General features: G+C 32.7%; 1 protein-coding gene across 1 annotated transcript in view; it reads right to left on the bottom strand.

Annotated features, from left to right (window-relative positions):
* Positions 1 to 1,747: 1,747 nt before the first annotated feature.
* Positions 1,748 to 17,251, bottom strand: part of LOC105060815 (multiple organellar RNA editing factor 2, chloroplastic) — a 48,421-nt gene continuing 32,917 nt past the window's right edge. Inside the window, 1 exon segment of the mRNA XM_010944646.4 lies at positions 1,748 to 2,082. Within this exon segment, the coding sequence (XP_010942948.2) occupies positions 1,940 to 2,082 (143 nt within the window). The 3' untranslated portion in view covers positions 1,748 to 1,939.

Here is a 17,251-nt window from a genome sequence, read left to right as displayed (position 1 = left end):
AATGGCCTGGATCGTCTGGATGGTGGCTGTCAGAGTCTGGACTTGCTGGAAGAGCAGGTTGTTGGCCTGACTCTCCACCGGCCATGAGGTGGTGGCATTGGTGTGGCAGGATGAAACTCTTTTTGGTGGCATGATTGTTTGCTACTCTCGATCTGCGCTCCTCCAAATGGATCAGGACCCCTCCTTCTAGCGCCAATTTGTTGGTGTGAGAATCCGTCTGATGTCGGGACGCTGGACTGGATGGTGAAGTGGGCCTTCCGGGGGTGTAATCTGCACAAAAGATCCTGACCAGAGGTTGCACCAGCGAGGATCCTCCGACGCTCAAATTAAAACTCTCGTTCAACAAATCGAGAAATGTGAGAGATAGAATAATGACGTACCTTTTTCTGGGATCCTCTTTGAGCCTCCTTTATGGATGGAGGGCTGGAGCTTCAGTTGATAGGTTGATTAGCACGATCCCACTTGATCGGGGCATGATTCACATGTGATGGCGAGACTATCGCTCGAGATTTTTGAAATATGACGATCGTAATTACCTTATTAGTTTCGTGACAGTTGTCGTCTGGTAGACGCTTGAATTTTGAATTGAACTACCAACTGGATACTGTTGAGACAAAAGTTGGTCGGCGACGACCAAGAATCGATCGCTCTATTCTACTTTTGGATGAGGAAGTCATGAGCGCACACTCAAAAGAGAGAGGTTAGTTGGCCCGACATGCTTGGCCAGTGACTGTCTTCTAGTCAGGTCGATCTGACGGTGCAGGCACCTCATCAATTTGTCAACCTAGGTTATAAGAGTCAATTGATGAAGAGATATCGATGATGATGCACGGGAGTCGCCGAGCGATAGTTGACTGATTGCCGTTCACTCGAGATGCAAAGCATCGATCAAGCAGACGACGAGGATTAGCTTGATAAGAGTTATGGCCAACTATGAGTCGACAAAAGCTTCAACTGACGAGCTCGCTATGCTTGAATATCTTGGACCTTTTCATATCATCGCCTAGATAGAATTTACTCCAATGATATATATATTTCATTTATTCTAGTGCATGGGCCATAGAGAGTGTCTTTTGCCTATTTAATTCTAAATCAAACTGTGCTTACAAAAATTAATAGAAGCTAAATTACCTGGTATATTACATACAAGGGTACGTACATACAAATTCTGTGTATATTTTCAGAAAACAATTCGGAAGAGACATGACTTTGTGGATGGAATGTAAAAATTGAGCTTGATTGCTCAGCCAATGCAAGATCAAGCTTTGTTTCTTATTTGATAAAGCTCAACTTACAATTAAACTTGAGTTCAAGCATGAATCAAGCAACTCAAGTTCGATCGAAACTTGAAATTCCGGTCTTTTTTATGCAAATATCTAACCGAAGTTTCCTCATTGCCATATCAAAACATAATCACAACTTCAACTAAAAGCAGTTGCCTTGTGCTTTGATTTTAGCTGCCAGATTGATTTCAACAGCTGATATTTTGAGCTGAAGTTTACCTGGGCTTGGTATGAAATTAATCCAGCCTGAAAACCTGGATCAAGCTACGTTTGTCTACGATCCCAAAGTTCACCATCCCCCTGAGGTAGTGCTCGCAGCTGGTGACCAGCTAAAACTGTTATCTTAGCATGATGATGACCAACTTCCAGCACCACCATTTGCCAAGAAAGTGGCAAGCACAGCTGAAGCATGCTACGAAAATTCCGTCCTATGTAAAACAGAAAACAGAAATGAGCACACAATGGAAGGGAACAAACAAAGGACTGGACATTAGCTCAATGTTTCCTAGTCCAACAAGTCATTACATCAGACACAAGCTCTAACTTGGCTGTGTACACAATGCATCTCCAATTAACATCACACGATGCACCTTGAGTTACATATAACTTAAATTCCAATCTGTATACAGCCAAACCTTCAGCTAGAAAACATGTGCTCATCGTTGATTCTCCCTCCGCCTCATGTACCGTGTCCTGTCATTGAATCTGGGTCTATCTTGAGCTCTCTGTGGCACTGGCTCAACCCTCCGTTGCCTCTCTGGCGATCTTTGCACAATCTCCCCATTCACAAACAACTCGGCTGCAAATATTGTAGCCACAATAGAGAAACCGTAATCAAATAGGAACAAGTTGCTTTCCCTCAGATACATATGCTGGACCTAAAATGGACTGAATAATCTTTGCCAAAACATAGACAGTATATCTAAAAGCCAACAGGAAACCAGACCCCAAAGCACCCTTATAGGCAGGGAAAATGCATACGAACAATAACTAAAAGAGATCTACATGTCTCGTCTTAGCTGAAACTACAACTCCTTTAAACAAAAACGTGCAGGACCAAGGGAGAGAATGTTGATGCTAGTTCGTTAGCATTCAGAAAAGAAATTCCCTCACAAGGCTCCTCTACTTTGCCAAGATGTGAAGATCGACCAGATTTTTTAAATAAAAGATGTCCTGGATGTTTAAAACAACAGTTTGTGGGTACGAACAAACTGTTTTTTATGTGATTAAGTCTATAGTCAAAAGTAAAATGAAACCTTTTTTTTTTGGTTAGGGGAAGGGTGGGGAGGATGACAGTAGATATGCACTTAGAAGCATGGTGGTTGGGATGAGATCATGAGAACAAAAATTGCTCTCTCTCTCCCCCCTTCTAATATATGCTTGTGCGCACGCATGCACATTCTTCCTCTTAGGACATGTTTTGTATTGCCTAGACAAAGTGCTTCTCTGACTTCCAAAGTAAAAGATCACTGTTTAAATAAATAAATGCTTGGTAGCATTATTAGAAAAGTGTTTCCACATGAAGAAAATGTCAAAGAAGCACATTTAGGAGAAGCTAGAAAATCTAGCTTCTGACCAGAAACAACACCAAACACACCCTTAAAGACATGGATCAGAAGCAAATAATGGGTCAAAAGTGGCTGCCTAAGGCTCAGCAGGACAGATGGCAAGGCAAGAATGGTCAAATTTAAGTTGGGATACATAAGTAGCATAAGGGATGAAAGAAAAATAGCCTATCATTACAATAGGCTAATGTGATGATGGACAATATAAATTTTTCTAACAAATTCTTAGAAATAAAGGTTTTCTCAAAAATCTGTGTGTGTGTGCATGCGTGCGCATAGTTTTCCTCAATAAAGATATGGATGAGAATAAAATGATGGATCAAAAAGTCATCTGATTAAGACTCAACTGGACAAACGACAAGGCAAGAACAGTCGAATTTAGGTTGAGACGGATGCGTAACACAAAGAGGAAAAGAAAAATAGCCAGCACAACAATATGCCAATGTGATGATTGAGAGGATAATGTTTTTTTAACAAATGTGCAGAAAAAAGTTTTGCTCAAAAAGCTCATATGTATAGATGTATATATGTATATATGTGTATATATATATGTGTATAGATGCATAGATGTATATGTGTATAGATGCATATATATATGTGTATATTGAGAGGAAAGGATATCTACTACTCTCAAGTTGAAAATCACTAGTCAGACATCTAAATCGAAGATCTATTCCATTTGATTATGATCTATACAACTAAAATACATAGAAATCAAAAATCGTGTATCTTGGAAGTCTATAACATATGTATCAAATGGTTGCAAACATGCACAGTTAAAATGATATGATACCATACCAAGTTATGATTTAAAGCAAAGTTCGCTAAACCGATACTAAAACACATACTGATCGGCGGGTGGTACATAACGGTATAGATCCGCACCATGCCATTTGGATCAGTTAAGTTAGAGTTATTTAGTATACATTTAGATAATAGATAAAGTAATAGTTAGCTGATTCTCTCAATGTATTAAAATGAATGAAGATATTGAAGCATTTGATGTTGAGGACTGGGATCAAGATGAGTTACAAGATGATATAGAATCCATCTACTCCAGAAAAATAAAAGAAGATGAATTCTATCCTGAAGAAATTAATAAAGAAATATTCTCTCCAAAAGTAATTGAAGAATCTGATGAAGAAAATGAAGAACAGTCCTTTGAATATTATCTTCAGGATCTTGAAAGAACAAAACCTAGACTTAAAGATCTTAGGATAAAGAAACTTTTCAAGCCAAAAAAATCCTCACCTTCTAACTTGAAAGATATTAGGCTTTAGAAAAACACTTGCTTTCAAACTAGATCCTCAAATAAACCTTTAGTTACTTTGAGAAAATTAAAAAATAATACAAAAAACTATAGTATAAAACTTATTATAGATATTTCACATTTAGATGGAAAAGTAAAAATAAAAATAAAAAAATTAACTAGGTTAATTTTAAATACTCCATACGACCTTTATATTAACTCTAATGTTATAGAAATAGCTGAATTCCCTATAGACAAAGAACTACTAAGAGAAGATTTCAATTCTGATAAAAACAAAAATAAAAAAGAGTGGTTCTTTGATACTTACAGTAAAAGAGAAAGAGATTTTATAAGAGAAATATGGTTTAGTCAGATGAGGACTGAAGAAAGACATATTTTCTTCTTTGACTCGTTCGATAAATACTATATCCAGGGCCTTAAGGAAGCTAGTCCTAGAATACAAGAAACTGTGATTAAAAGGATGGCGAATCATGGAAAGACTGTAGAAGCTTTAAAGATGAACCTGTTTCTGAGACAACTCAGGTTCAAAATAAGAAGAATACGAGTTTAACTAAGGATTCTACCAATGATCTTGATCAAATCTCTAAAGCAGAAACTTGTTCTGATAAAATTTCTGAACATCTAGATCAGGTTGAGAAACAACAAATTTGTTATCCTCTTAACCTCAAAAAAAATTCAAACTGATAGCCTTCTAGAGGATAAAAAAGAATCCAAACTTGATCTGAATTATTATGACAATTTATTAGTTAAAATTGATAACTTTTCCATAAAGATCGATACTAGGCCCAATCTCTTAGAAATTGAAACTGAAAATAATTCATTTGAAGAATCTGATAAAATCCTAATTGAAGAAAATCCTTCTAATAAAATCATTGAAACTATTCTTAATCCCGATACTGATACTGAAGTTAATATGAACTTTATATCTTTATTAGAATCTTTTGAGTCAAGTCCAGACATTAGTCAGTTAAAGGTATCAATTGAAGACTACAATGAAATTACTGAGGAAGATCATCCAGATCTAACTAAGGAACCTCCCATAGCTGACCACTCTGAAATACAATCAGAAAAAAAATTCTTAAAAGAATTAAATAAAATTATACTGAATCAATTTGGAGTTCTTTCTTATGAAACTTTTGAAGATAATACTTTTACATGTGATTTGTTTGATCCAAAAATCAAACCCGACTCTTTACCCGAATTTATACCTTTGAACCAGCCCATCCTAAACCAGTCGCTCTCATCTAGTAGGTCTAGTTTAATCTCTGTCTGAAAAAATTTATGAAACTTCATGTTTCTCTAAGGATAAAGAAATTAATAATTCTTTAGGAATTAGTAATCCTTTAGGAATTAACAAGCTCTTAGTCTCAAAAAATTCTGAGGATAAGAGAATAGTAGACAGGAAGAATATAGTTAGTAAATTGTTTTCCAAAGATAAATCAATTTCTATCTATAAATTAATAATTCAGGTTCCTAAGATAATAAATTATTATTTTAAACCAACCTTAGTAGATCCACAATTGATAGAAATCTCTGACAACTTATCCACTATATATTCCAAGAGAACTCTTGGTTGGAATCGAGATGGACTTATAGATTATCATACTATTAACAATTGTCATCAGCTGACAATGATACAATTGAAAGCTTGTAAAATTCATGATTATTTACAAATTCCAATTGCTAAGACAATGGTAATTCACTTGATAAGGCAACTGAAAGGTTGGTAAAAAACTCCTTCCACTAACTCAGAAATTGTGAATTTTGTTCAAAAGAACTCTAAAGATCACTCTCCTTTAAATTATCCTCTGCACCCCATAGATAAACTTTATAATCAATTAAGAGTATTCTTAGAAATAATAGTTTAACTAGGTTTAGATGGTACAGAGATACTTTGCTATATTAGAATTTTCTTGAAACTTATTATCCATAGGATTTTTCTTAAAATTGTTATATCTAGGTCTAGAAGATAATTTAAGAATAGCTTTTTTATTCTTAATGAAAGATAAAATTAGATTAAATATGTAGATAACATTAGTAAAACAAATAAAATATTTCTGCTTGATAAATCTGAATTAAATAACAATTTAAGGATAAAAGATCAAATTAGAAATATACCTAGTAAAAAATAGATAAATGATTTCTATAATTTAGAAGATTTCTGTTACCAATTTGAATTCTAATTAGATAAATCATATATAAAGAAACGTAAATGATCTAAGAGGAAGTTTGATAGAAGAGCTAGAAAGATCTTAAAAAAAAAAATAGAATGAAATAACTCATCTGATGTTTTATTTATCTCTAATTTACTATAAAAACAATAAAAAGGGTCATCATTCGATAAATTTTAAGATAAATTATAAAGATCTCTAAGTTTCTCATTTGTTTAAGAAAATATTACTTCACAATATTAGTCAAGATCCCATTACAACAATAAATCTTGGGCAACATATAAGCTTTTCCTCTTATATACTAATATAGTATTCATCTCAGGAGATATACTTCATCAAGACAACATCAAAACGGGAGAAAACCAGATATCTGATGCAAACAATTTAGATCAACATATAAAGAGAAAAGGTAAATCAGTAAGAGTTGTTCTAGATACGTATAAAAGCTATCTTGCTAAAAAAAAAAGAAGAAAGGATGAGAAAATTTTATAAATCACAAAGCCATTCAAAAAGTACTAATAGATCAAGAATTGCAGGAGAATATCAATTACAAAAATTGATAAATCGACTATTCTCTAATTTTGATCCAAGATTTTGCAGAAAAATGGACCCCAAAAAGAAGATACAAAATAGGACTGCTCTTAAGAAAGAATAATTTTCTCAAAATTACAAGCCAGAACTTTCTTAAAAGACTTATGACTTGATCAACAAGATATGGGAAACTCATCTTTTAAACCAAAAAGGAGACTTTAGAAAAGCCATGACAGCTCTTGTTGATCATTTATCTGAAAAAGAATTATCTTTGATGGTGCTAAAAGAAAAAATAAGACTATCAGATGAACACTCAAGCCAAATTATATCTGATTTGACTACTCTCTTCAGAACTGAGACACCTACAACAAATAAGCTAAAAAAATTTGACTGTTGGAAAAAAGCTCAAGAAGTTTTAATCAGTGAACTTCTAAAAGACATTTTTTAGAACTGCTTGAAGAATTGCAAATTTTCTTAATAGACGGACATGAATTATTTGTAAAATTGTAATTTTTCCTAATAGATGGATGGAATTATCCTAAGTTATATCTTCCATTGATCAATGAGTATGTTAAAGAAGAACTCAGAACCCTATATAAAGGATTGGTGCGAGTAATATCAGTAGATCCTTTCGCCAATTTATATATGTTTTCCACCATGGTCAGCGAAGTTTTATATGAAGTAGAAAAAATATATAAAAATTTATTAAAAATTATAATTTTCAACGGCATTGAAACCAGAGATATTGGAGAAGTAAATTATCCTTTTCAAATTTATGAAGTCAGTATTTTTGAAGCAGAAGATTATATTACACTATCTGATACAGATGAAGAAGAGCTTCCAAAAAATTTTAATTTTAGAGAATATCAAGAAAAAAATCTATTAGAAGTCTACTGAAGGGCTCAAGAAAAGAAGACTCAACGATGTTGATCTGATGGAAGAATCTGGATAACCACTTTACTCTTTATTAATATTGAAGTAGCCAGAGCTTGGAGAAAGACATGGAATCCTCTATTAAACGAAAAAAATTATCCAGAAGAGGTTCAATGCAAGATAAGACAAATTAAACAAACCCTTCAGCATTCAGATCCTCAATCAAGCAACACAAATCTGAAAGACTTAGCTACTTTATCACTTAGTCAATCTTATTCAGAAGGATGACCAAGATAATCCTCTAGTACTCAACCAACTCATTCTGAAAGGTTGAGCTTTGTAAAAAAAAAATCTTTTTACTAACTCTTCTACAAATTTTCTGATAGAAATTTTTTTTGCAGGTACTATCTAGTGGCTATTAGCCACTTCTACTACTTTCAAAGTCGGTTCATCTTCAAAACCCGATCTACACCATGATCTAAAGATGACAAGCAAGCTACAGAAAAATTTCTAACATCATTATTGTTCATCTACAGGAAGATTCCTGACACTGTACAGAGACGACAAGAAGCTACAGAAAATCTGACTTAAAATCAGTTAAGCTCCAACGTCAGTTCCGACTTCTACAAGCTCCCGGATTTCAAACCAAGTGAAGTTCGCAGGATTCCAAACTGATTGAAGTCCGTATAGTTCCTTCTCTCACCTATAAATAAAGAGAAGGCCTTCGTTTGGGGAGTCCGAGTGCGGAGTAGGCCGAGAAGGATTGTGGTCCTAGTGACAGAGTTCTTCCTCATCTCCATCTTTCCTTCTCCTCTTATCTTTTCTTATCCTCTTCCATCTAAACCTCTGCTAATCCTCTTCTTCCTTCTTCATCCCTTCGTCCTCTTCCATAAAATCTCTCTTAGTTTTCCTTAATCCTCTTCATCTGCTTCCCTCATCTCGGACATATCCATATGAAGCCGAGTTATCTACAGAGGGATCTTCCTTATCTTGCTATTATTTATTCCATCTTCCACCACACCACGTCTCATCCCATTAAAATATTACATCCACTTCTCATCTTCAGAAGACTTCACCACTTCCATTTGTTTATTCCATCTTCTTCATTTGTTTAATCCACCACAACGTCTCTTTCTCCATTAAAATATTCACCTTCACTCATCATCATCCCGCTTCCTCCATTAAAAAACCCATTTCCACTTCCATTTCCTCCATTTTCACATTATAATATTCTCTTTCTCTCATCTTCTCCACCATTTCCGATTAAAATATTCATACTCTTTTTTCTTCCATAGTACTCTACCGAATACTCTATCATTTAGCCGTTAATCTATGTGAGTTTGTAAATAAGTGTGCTTATTGATGTGTTTACTCATGTATTAGCATTTGTGGTTTGTGGTTTGTATTTAAGTTTGTTTAAGCTTGATTAGTGTACATAAAGCTTGTACGGTGTGTATTTCATTTTCATCAGACCTTATATAAGTGTGCTTTTGTAAATAAAACTCATTTTTCTTTCTTATTACTATTCTTAATTACGTTTAAGCTTTTTTTACGTTTTAAGCTGTCATAGCACTATAGTTGTACTAAGAACAGTAATATGTTGGCATATAATCGCTCCGTTGTTTACTTCGCGATTGCACGATAATTACACTATATTTTTAGTACAACCTTATAACATGTTACAGATGGTATTTGGATTGTTTACTCTGATTAATCCGTTGTTTGCTTCACAATCTCTACCAATCTTAGGGTTGTTTACCTTTAAGAGACTGATCCGTTGTTTACTTCACAGCCTCGGTAGCATTCTAGTTGTTTACCGTCATGCTACAGTGCGCAACAGTACTGCACTGTTTCTGCTACAGTACTGCAGAATGCATATGCTACAGTAATTAGCTATAGTACAGCTACAGTACTATGAACAGCTTAAAACGTAAAAAAAAATTAAAATATAATTAAAAATAGTAATAAGAAAGAAAAATAAACTTTATTTACAAAAGCAAACTTATATGAAGTCTGATGAAAATGAAATACACACCGTACAAACTTTATGTACACTAATCAAACTTAAATAAACTTAAATACAAACTACAAACGCTAATATATACTAAAATATGAGTAAACACACCAATAAGCACACCTATTTACAAACTCACATGAATTAATGGCTAAATGACAGAGTATTCGATGGAGTACTTTGAAAGGAAGAAGAGTATGAATATTTTAATGAAAAATGGTGGAGAAGATGAGAGGAAGAGAATATTATAATGTGAAAATAGAGGAGATGGAAGTAGAAATGGGTTTTTTAATGGAGGAAGTGGGATGATGATGAGTGAAGGTGAATATTTTAATAGAGGAGACGTTGCGATGGATTAAACAAATGGAGAAGATGGAATAAATAAATGAAAGTGGTTGAGAAGTCTTCTGAAGATGAGAAGTGGATGTAATATTTTAATGGGATGAGATGTAGTGTGATGGAAGATGGAATAAACAATACGAAGATAAGGAAGATCCCTCTGCAGATAACTCAGCTTCACATGGACATGTCCGAGATGAGGGAAGCAGATGAAGAAGATTAAGGAAAACTAAGAGAGATTTTGTGGAAGAGGACGAGGCGATGAAGAGGGAAGAAGAGGATTAGCAGAGGTTTAGATGGAAGAGAACAAGAGAAGATAAAAGAAGAGAAGGAAAGATGGAGATGAGGAAGAAAAACTGTCACTCGGACCGCAATCCTTCTCGATCTGCCTCTCCGCGCTTGGTCTCCTCCAGAACGAAGGCCTCCCCTCTCTTTATAGGTGAGGGAAGGAACTATGCGGACTTCAATCGATTTGGAATCCAGAAGCTTGTAGAAGTCGGAACCGAAGTCGGAACTTAATTGATTTTAAGTTCGATTTCCTGTAGCTTTTTATCGTCTCTATACAGTGAAGATGAACCGTTTTTAAGAATTAAACCGCTTCAAGAATAGTAGTGGCTAATAACCACTGGATAGTACCTGCAAAAAAAAATTTTCTACCAAAAAATTGGTAGAAGGGTTAGTAAAAATTATTATTATTTTTTTTACAAGGCTCAACCTTCTAGAGCAAATTGGTTGAGAAGAGGCGATGCCAAAGCTTCAAGAGATGCTAGATTTTCAAAGACAGGAGATGCCAGATCTTCAAAGGTTGTCTGATCATTAGATTGAAAGTCTTAGCCTAGATTTTGCAAAATTTCTTGATACCAAAATTTGTCTTGAAATTCTTTGGGATAATTTTCTATATTCAGCAAAGGTTCCCATGTTCTATCCCAAACTTCTTCTGCTATTTCTTCTGTTTTTATGCAGATTAATGTAGTTACCCAGATTCTTCCATCTGACTAGCATTGTTGAATTTTTTTTCTTATGAGCCTCCCAATAGACTTGTAAATAACTTTTTGTTTGATATTCTTCGAGGTCAAATTTTTTTAAAAATTCTTCCTTTTCTTTGTCAGTTATTACAATATAGTCTTCTTCTTCCTTATAGCGACTTACTTCATAGATTTGAAAAGGATGTACTACAATTTCAATTTCTCTATTTTCGATGCTATTAAAAATTTCAACCTTCAATATATCCTAAAACCTTTTTCCAGCCTCATAAATGACTTCACTAACTACTGCTGGAAAGATGTGTAGGCTTGAAAAGGGCTCTAATAGATACTATTTGAACCAATCCCTTATATAGAGCTCGAATTTCTTCTTTTTTGGCAAAGATATTAAATAGTGATAGATACAGCTTAGGATAATTCCATCCATTTATAAGAAATAAATGTAGTCCTTCAAGTAACCTTTTTAATTCATCGGGCTGAGTTGCTTTATGAAGAATATCATCAAGTAATTCAGGATTTAGGACCTTTTGAGCATTTTTCCAACAGTCAAGTCTCTTTAGCTTAACCATAGTTGGCATTTCTATTAGATCACAAATTTGATAGAGAGTAATCAATTCAGAAGTTATTTGTCTGGACTGTTCTCCGACTAGTTTTATCTGCTATCTCCTCATCATCAGAGATAATTCTTTTTTTGTCATATGATCAGAAAGGGCTGTTAAGACTTTTCGAAAGTCCTTTTGATTTAAGAGATGAATATCCCATACCTGATTTTTTAAATTATATGATTCTGATGATAGCCTCGGATTGTAAAATAAGGAATTTTCTTTCTTGAGAGCAGTTCTTCTAACTCGATTATTTCTTTTGAAATTTCTCTTTCCTGCAAAAAATCACAAGATAAAAAATCAGAAAGAGAGTTTGTTTCTTCTTTAATATATTCAATGTTGAAATCAAATACAAAAAGAATTGCTTGCCATCTAGCAAATATTTGTTTGAATACTAGATTTTCAACGTCTTTTTGTAAAATATCTTTGGCTGCTTTACAATCAATTCTCAAAAGAAATTGCTGATTTAATAAGTCTCTTTGAAATTTTGATATTACCTTAACAATTGCAAGGATTTTCTTTTTTATGATAGAGTAGTTTCTCTGGGTATCATTCCATGCACCAAAAATAAATCTTACCATATTTTCTTTATCATCTATTTTTTATTTCAATATACCACCGTATCCTATATCAGATGCATCGATTTCTATAATTTTGGGGGCATCTTGATGAACAATATTTAAACAAGAAAGACGTCTTACCTTTTCTTTGATCTTTCTTACCGCCATTGTATGATGCTCATTTCATGCTGGTGGATTTTTTCTAAGTCTATCAGTTAGGATTTTCCTGTCTTTAGCAAGAAATTCATAAAAATCAGCGACATAATTTAAACACCCTAAAAATCCTTGTAATTGCCTTTTATCTTTAATTTCATCTGAAAATTTATCAACAAATTGAATAACTCTATTTATAAGAGAGATTTAATCAAATTTTATTTTGAAGCCTAAGAATTGAATCTCAATTTGGAAGAGTTTTATTTTTTTTGCTGAAATTACTAATCCATTTTGAATTATTACTTTATAGAAGATGTTCAAGTGTTTCCAATGTTGATCTATATTTTCTGAAAAGATAAACACATCATCTATGTATACAATTATGAAATTAATGTAAGAAAAAAAAAATTTATTCATGATTTTCTAAAATTCAGAGAGAGCATTTTTTTAGTCCAAAAGGCATTACATTTCATTCATAGTGGCCAAAGGGTGTGGTAAAAGCAGTTTTATATCTATCTTCTTCTTTAATTTGTATCTGCCAAAATCCCGATTTCATATCAAATTTTGAGTATATCCTATAGATCCTTGAATCCTTTTGATTAAGTCTTGCTTATTAGGTATAGGAGATCATATCCATTATAAGACTTTATTTAAAAGTTTGTAGTTAATTACTAATCTAGGTATCCCTCTTTCTTTTTCTACTGCATTTTCAACATAAAAAACTGCACAACTCCATGATGAAAAACTTTTCCTAATTAAGCCTTTCTTTAATAGAGTTTTAATTCTTTCTTTGTAAATTTCTAGAAGTCTTTTATTCATTTGAATGGGTTTAGCTTTTGTCGGGATTTTATCTTCATGGAAATCAGGAGTATAAGGTAGGCTAACCTGATGTTTCTTTCTATACCAAAAAGCTGAGGATAGTTTAGAACAAACATTTTCTTTAAATTGATTTTCTAATGCTAAAATCCTTTTTTGAAATTTTTTACTAGATAAGGTTCTTTGAATCCTCATATTTTTTTATTTCATAAAATATTTCATCTAAAAATTTTTCTTTACCTTTAATTACCATTTTTAGTTGGTTAAGAAAAGCCTCTTATGATCTTGAGCAAAATCTGAATCTAACTCTTTTACCCTTTATAAATGAGATAATTTCCTTTTCAGTGACAATAAAGAATTGTATAAGGGTTAAAAAAAATATTTTCTAGTATTATGCCTTGTGTAAGACTTTTTATGAGTAAAAATGAGATTTGAATGCATGTTTTTCCAATACAAACGTGAACTTTAGGGATCTTATATTCTACTTTAAGTTCTCCTCCGTTAGCTGTTTGGACTCTGTGAGTTGATTTTTCGAAATATCTAGAAGGAACAAGCCCTTCTTTAATACAGTTTATATCAGCTCTTGAATCAAGTAAAGCTATTTGTTTGAACTGAAACCCTTCTTTTAATTTGAATAAAATCTCACAAAACTATTTTTGTTTCACATATTTTCCAATTGATCCTATCAAATCTTCTGACATGATATGTTGAAATTCATTTATCCTTTTGCCAGAAGTTTTTTCAAAGAAATTCAGCTTTTCTTTAAGTATGGCAATTTCTCTTATCATCAAAGCTTTCTCTTTTAATAGATCTTCTAGATGAGATTTTCTATTGGCTTTTTTGGAGTTTTCCTCAACTTCTGTATTATCATATCCTTGCTTATTTTCTTGATTTAAGAGAGATTTTAATCTCATTTCTCTTATAGAAAACTTGATTATATAATCTATAAATTGTTCATCTCTGACTAAAACTAGGATCATATTCTTTCTAGTATGATCATATTCAACTGCAGAGTATAGTTTGATAAGATCCTTTTTATTTTTCTCTTTTTAAGTATTTTTCTAGCTCTTTTGTCATAATTCCTACTAGGTTTATATTGATAACAAAAATTACTGGATTCTTTTCTATTTATGACCTTTTGTTGCTCATACTAATTTCTAAATGTCACTCTAAAATTTAGTAAGAAATTTTGATTTGTAAATTATCATAGCTAATTTCAAAGACCCTTTCCCTTTTTGACTATTCTTCTTGAGTGATTTTCTTAATAATTTCATTTTTAATCGATATCTTTAATTGACAGATGCCTAGACTTGACTCAGCAGATGAATATATAGGATTCAGATTAACTTCAGTATCAGAATCATAAACTGTCTCAATGATTTCATCAGAAGGGTTCTCTTTGATCAAAATTTTATCAGATTCTTCAAATGAATCATTTTCAATATCGATCTTTATGGAAAAGTCACCAATCTTAACTAATGAATTGTCATAATAATTCAGATCAAGTTCAGATTTTCTCTTATCCTCTATAAAGCTATCAATCTGTATCTCTTTACAGTTAAAGAAATGAGTTATACAGTTCTGTTATTCCTTATCCTGATCTAAATGCTCAAAGATTTTATCAGTATAAGTTTCTTTATGATCCTTTGTTATTGCTTTCTTTGGAGTAGTCGTTGGCTTACTCAGTTTTGGGACAACTTTTGAGTTTTCAGTAAAATTTTTTGCAGGCTTTTAGCATCTCATTGGTTGTACCTTATCTTTTCTAGATAGAGATATTATCCAGTTTTGAGAAAGAACTTTAATTCCAGACTCTTGATATTTAAGATTTATATTTTCCAGACCTTTAGGATAATATTTTATAAACCAGTCAAAGAAAGAAATATTTTTTTCTTCGGTCCTCATTTGGGCAAACCGTACTTTTCTTATAAAACTTCATTGTCTTTTATTATATATTCTATAAAACTATTTTTTTCTAATTTTTAATAGAATTAAAGTCTGCATTTAGTAGTTCCCTATCTATCTAAAAATCAGCTACTCTTAAGTACTTATCATCTAAATATGTGTCAAATATGTCTTTAACTACTAATCTGGTATCACAGCCATTTTCGTGCCGGGGAGGGGATTTGTCCATTTTTAACCGTATAGAACGGATCGGACAAGTAGCACGGTAATTCCCATGTTAGCCATGAGGAAAGGCGTTTAGGATAGTAAGTCGCAATTGACTGTTGATGTCGTTCCTATGACTGGTATCTTTAGATTCTTGACGAACCTTTGAAATCTGAAATGGATGAAAAATTTTAACTGATTCTGTTTTGCATCTCGCTTATGCTGAAAATAACTTTGCTATAAAATATTTCTAATAAGTAAAATAACTAAAATTCTAGTACCTATTGAGGAGTTAATTAATAATCTAGATATTTATAAGAATTAATTAGTAGAATAAATAGAATTTAAGATAAAACTTAGTTTAATTCTTTAGATAATATAGATCAGTTAAGTTAGAGTTATTTAGTATATATTTAGATAATAGATAAAATAATAATTAGCTGATTCTCTCAATATATTAAAATGAATGAAGATATTGAAGTCTTTGATGCTGAGGACTGGGATCAAGATAAGTTACAAGATGATATAGAATCCATCTACCCCGAAAAAATAAAAGAATTCTATCCTAAAAAAATTAATAAAGAAATATTCTTCCCAAAAGTAATTGAAGAATCTGATGAAGAAAATGAAGAACAATCCCTTGAATATTATCTTTAGGATCTTGAAAAAACAAAATCTATATTTAAAGATCTTGGGATAAAGAAACTTTTCAAGCCAAGAAAATCTTCACCTTCTAACTTGAAAGATATTAGGCTTCAGAAAAACAATTGCTTTCAAACTAGGTCTTCAAATAAATCTTCAGTTACTTTGAGAGAATTAAAAAATAATACAAAAGATTATAGTATAGAACCTATTATAGATATTTCACATTTAAATGAAAAAATAAAAATTAAAATTAAAAAATTAGCTAGGTTAGTTTTAAATACTCCATACGGCCTTTATATTGACTCTAATGTTATAGAAATAGCTGAATTCTCCGTAGACAAAGAACTACTAAGAGATGATTTCAATTCCGATAAAAACAAAGATAGAAAAGAGTGATTCTTATATGTGAATTTGGATAACTACCAATTTTCCAACAAGAATACCAATTCAAGAAGATCCTCAAGATCTTCTATACAGAGAAAATTCATATCCAGAATGAAGTGCTCTTCTCAACTTAAAAAATTATCCTGAAAAAATTCGAAGCCAAAAATTATTTAAAAGAGTCATATCATGCTTAAAGATTGAAGAAGAATTCAGATATGACTGCAGACAAATAGACATTCACCTATATTATGGCCCGAAAAGTTGAGCAAGACAATTTTTTCTAGTACTCCAATTCATTCTGGAAGGACAAGCTTTGTAAAAAAAAGAAAAAAAAAATCTACTAACCCTTCTACCAATCTCTTGGTAGAAAAAATTTTCTTTGCAGGAACAATTCAGTGGCTCTTCTATTAGCCACTTCTACAACCGCTACTATTTTCGAAGCCGGTTTAATTTTCAAAGATGAATAATCTTCAAAAATCGATCTACACCAGGATCTAAAGATGACAAACAAACTACAAAAAGATTTCTGACAGTACCACTGTTTATCTACAGGAAGACTCCTGACACTGTATGGAGACGACAAGACGCTATAGAAAATCGAACTTAAAATCAATTAAGTACCGACTTCAGTTCCGACTTCTACAAGCTTCCGAATTTTAAACTGATTGAAGTCCGCATAGTTCTTTCCCACGCTTATAAATAAAGAGGAAGCCTTTGTTTTAGGAGGCCGAGCGCGGAGAGGCAGGTCGAGAAGGATTGCGGTCCTAGTGACAGAGTTCTTCTTCCTCATCTCCATCTTTCCTTCTCTTATCTTCTCTTATCCTCTTCCATCTAAACCTCTGCTAATCTTCATCTTCCCTCTTCATCCCTTCGTCCTCTTCCACAATCTTCCTTAGTTTTTCTTAATCCTCTTCATCTGCATTCCTCATCTCGGACATGTCCATGTGAAGCCGAGT

The sequence above is a fragment of the Elaeis guineensis genome, chromosome 4, assembly GCF_000442705.2.
Source record: "Elaeis guineensis isolate ETL-2024a chromosome 4, EG11, whole genome shotgun sequence".
NCBI classification, from domain to species: domain Eukaryota; kingdom Viridiplantae; phylum Streptophyta; class Magnoliopsida; order Arecales; family Arecaceae; genus Elaeis; species Elaeis guineensis.
The sequence above is the reverse complement of the archived record's forward strand: the minus strand, read 5'-3'. Positions and strand labels throughout refer to the sequence as shown.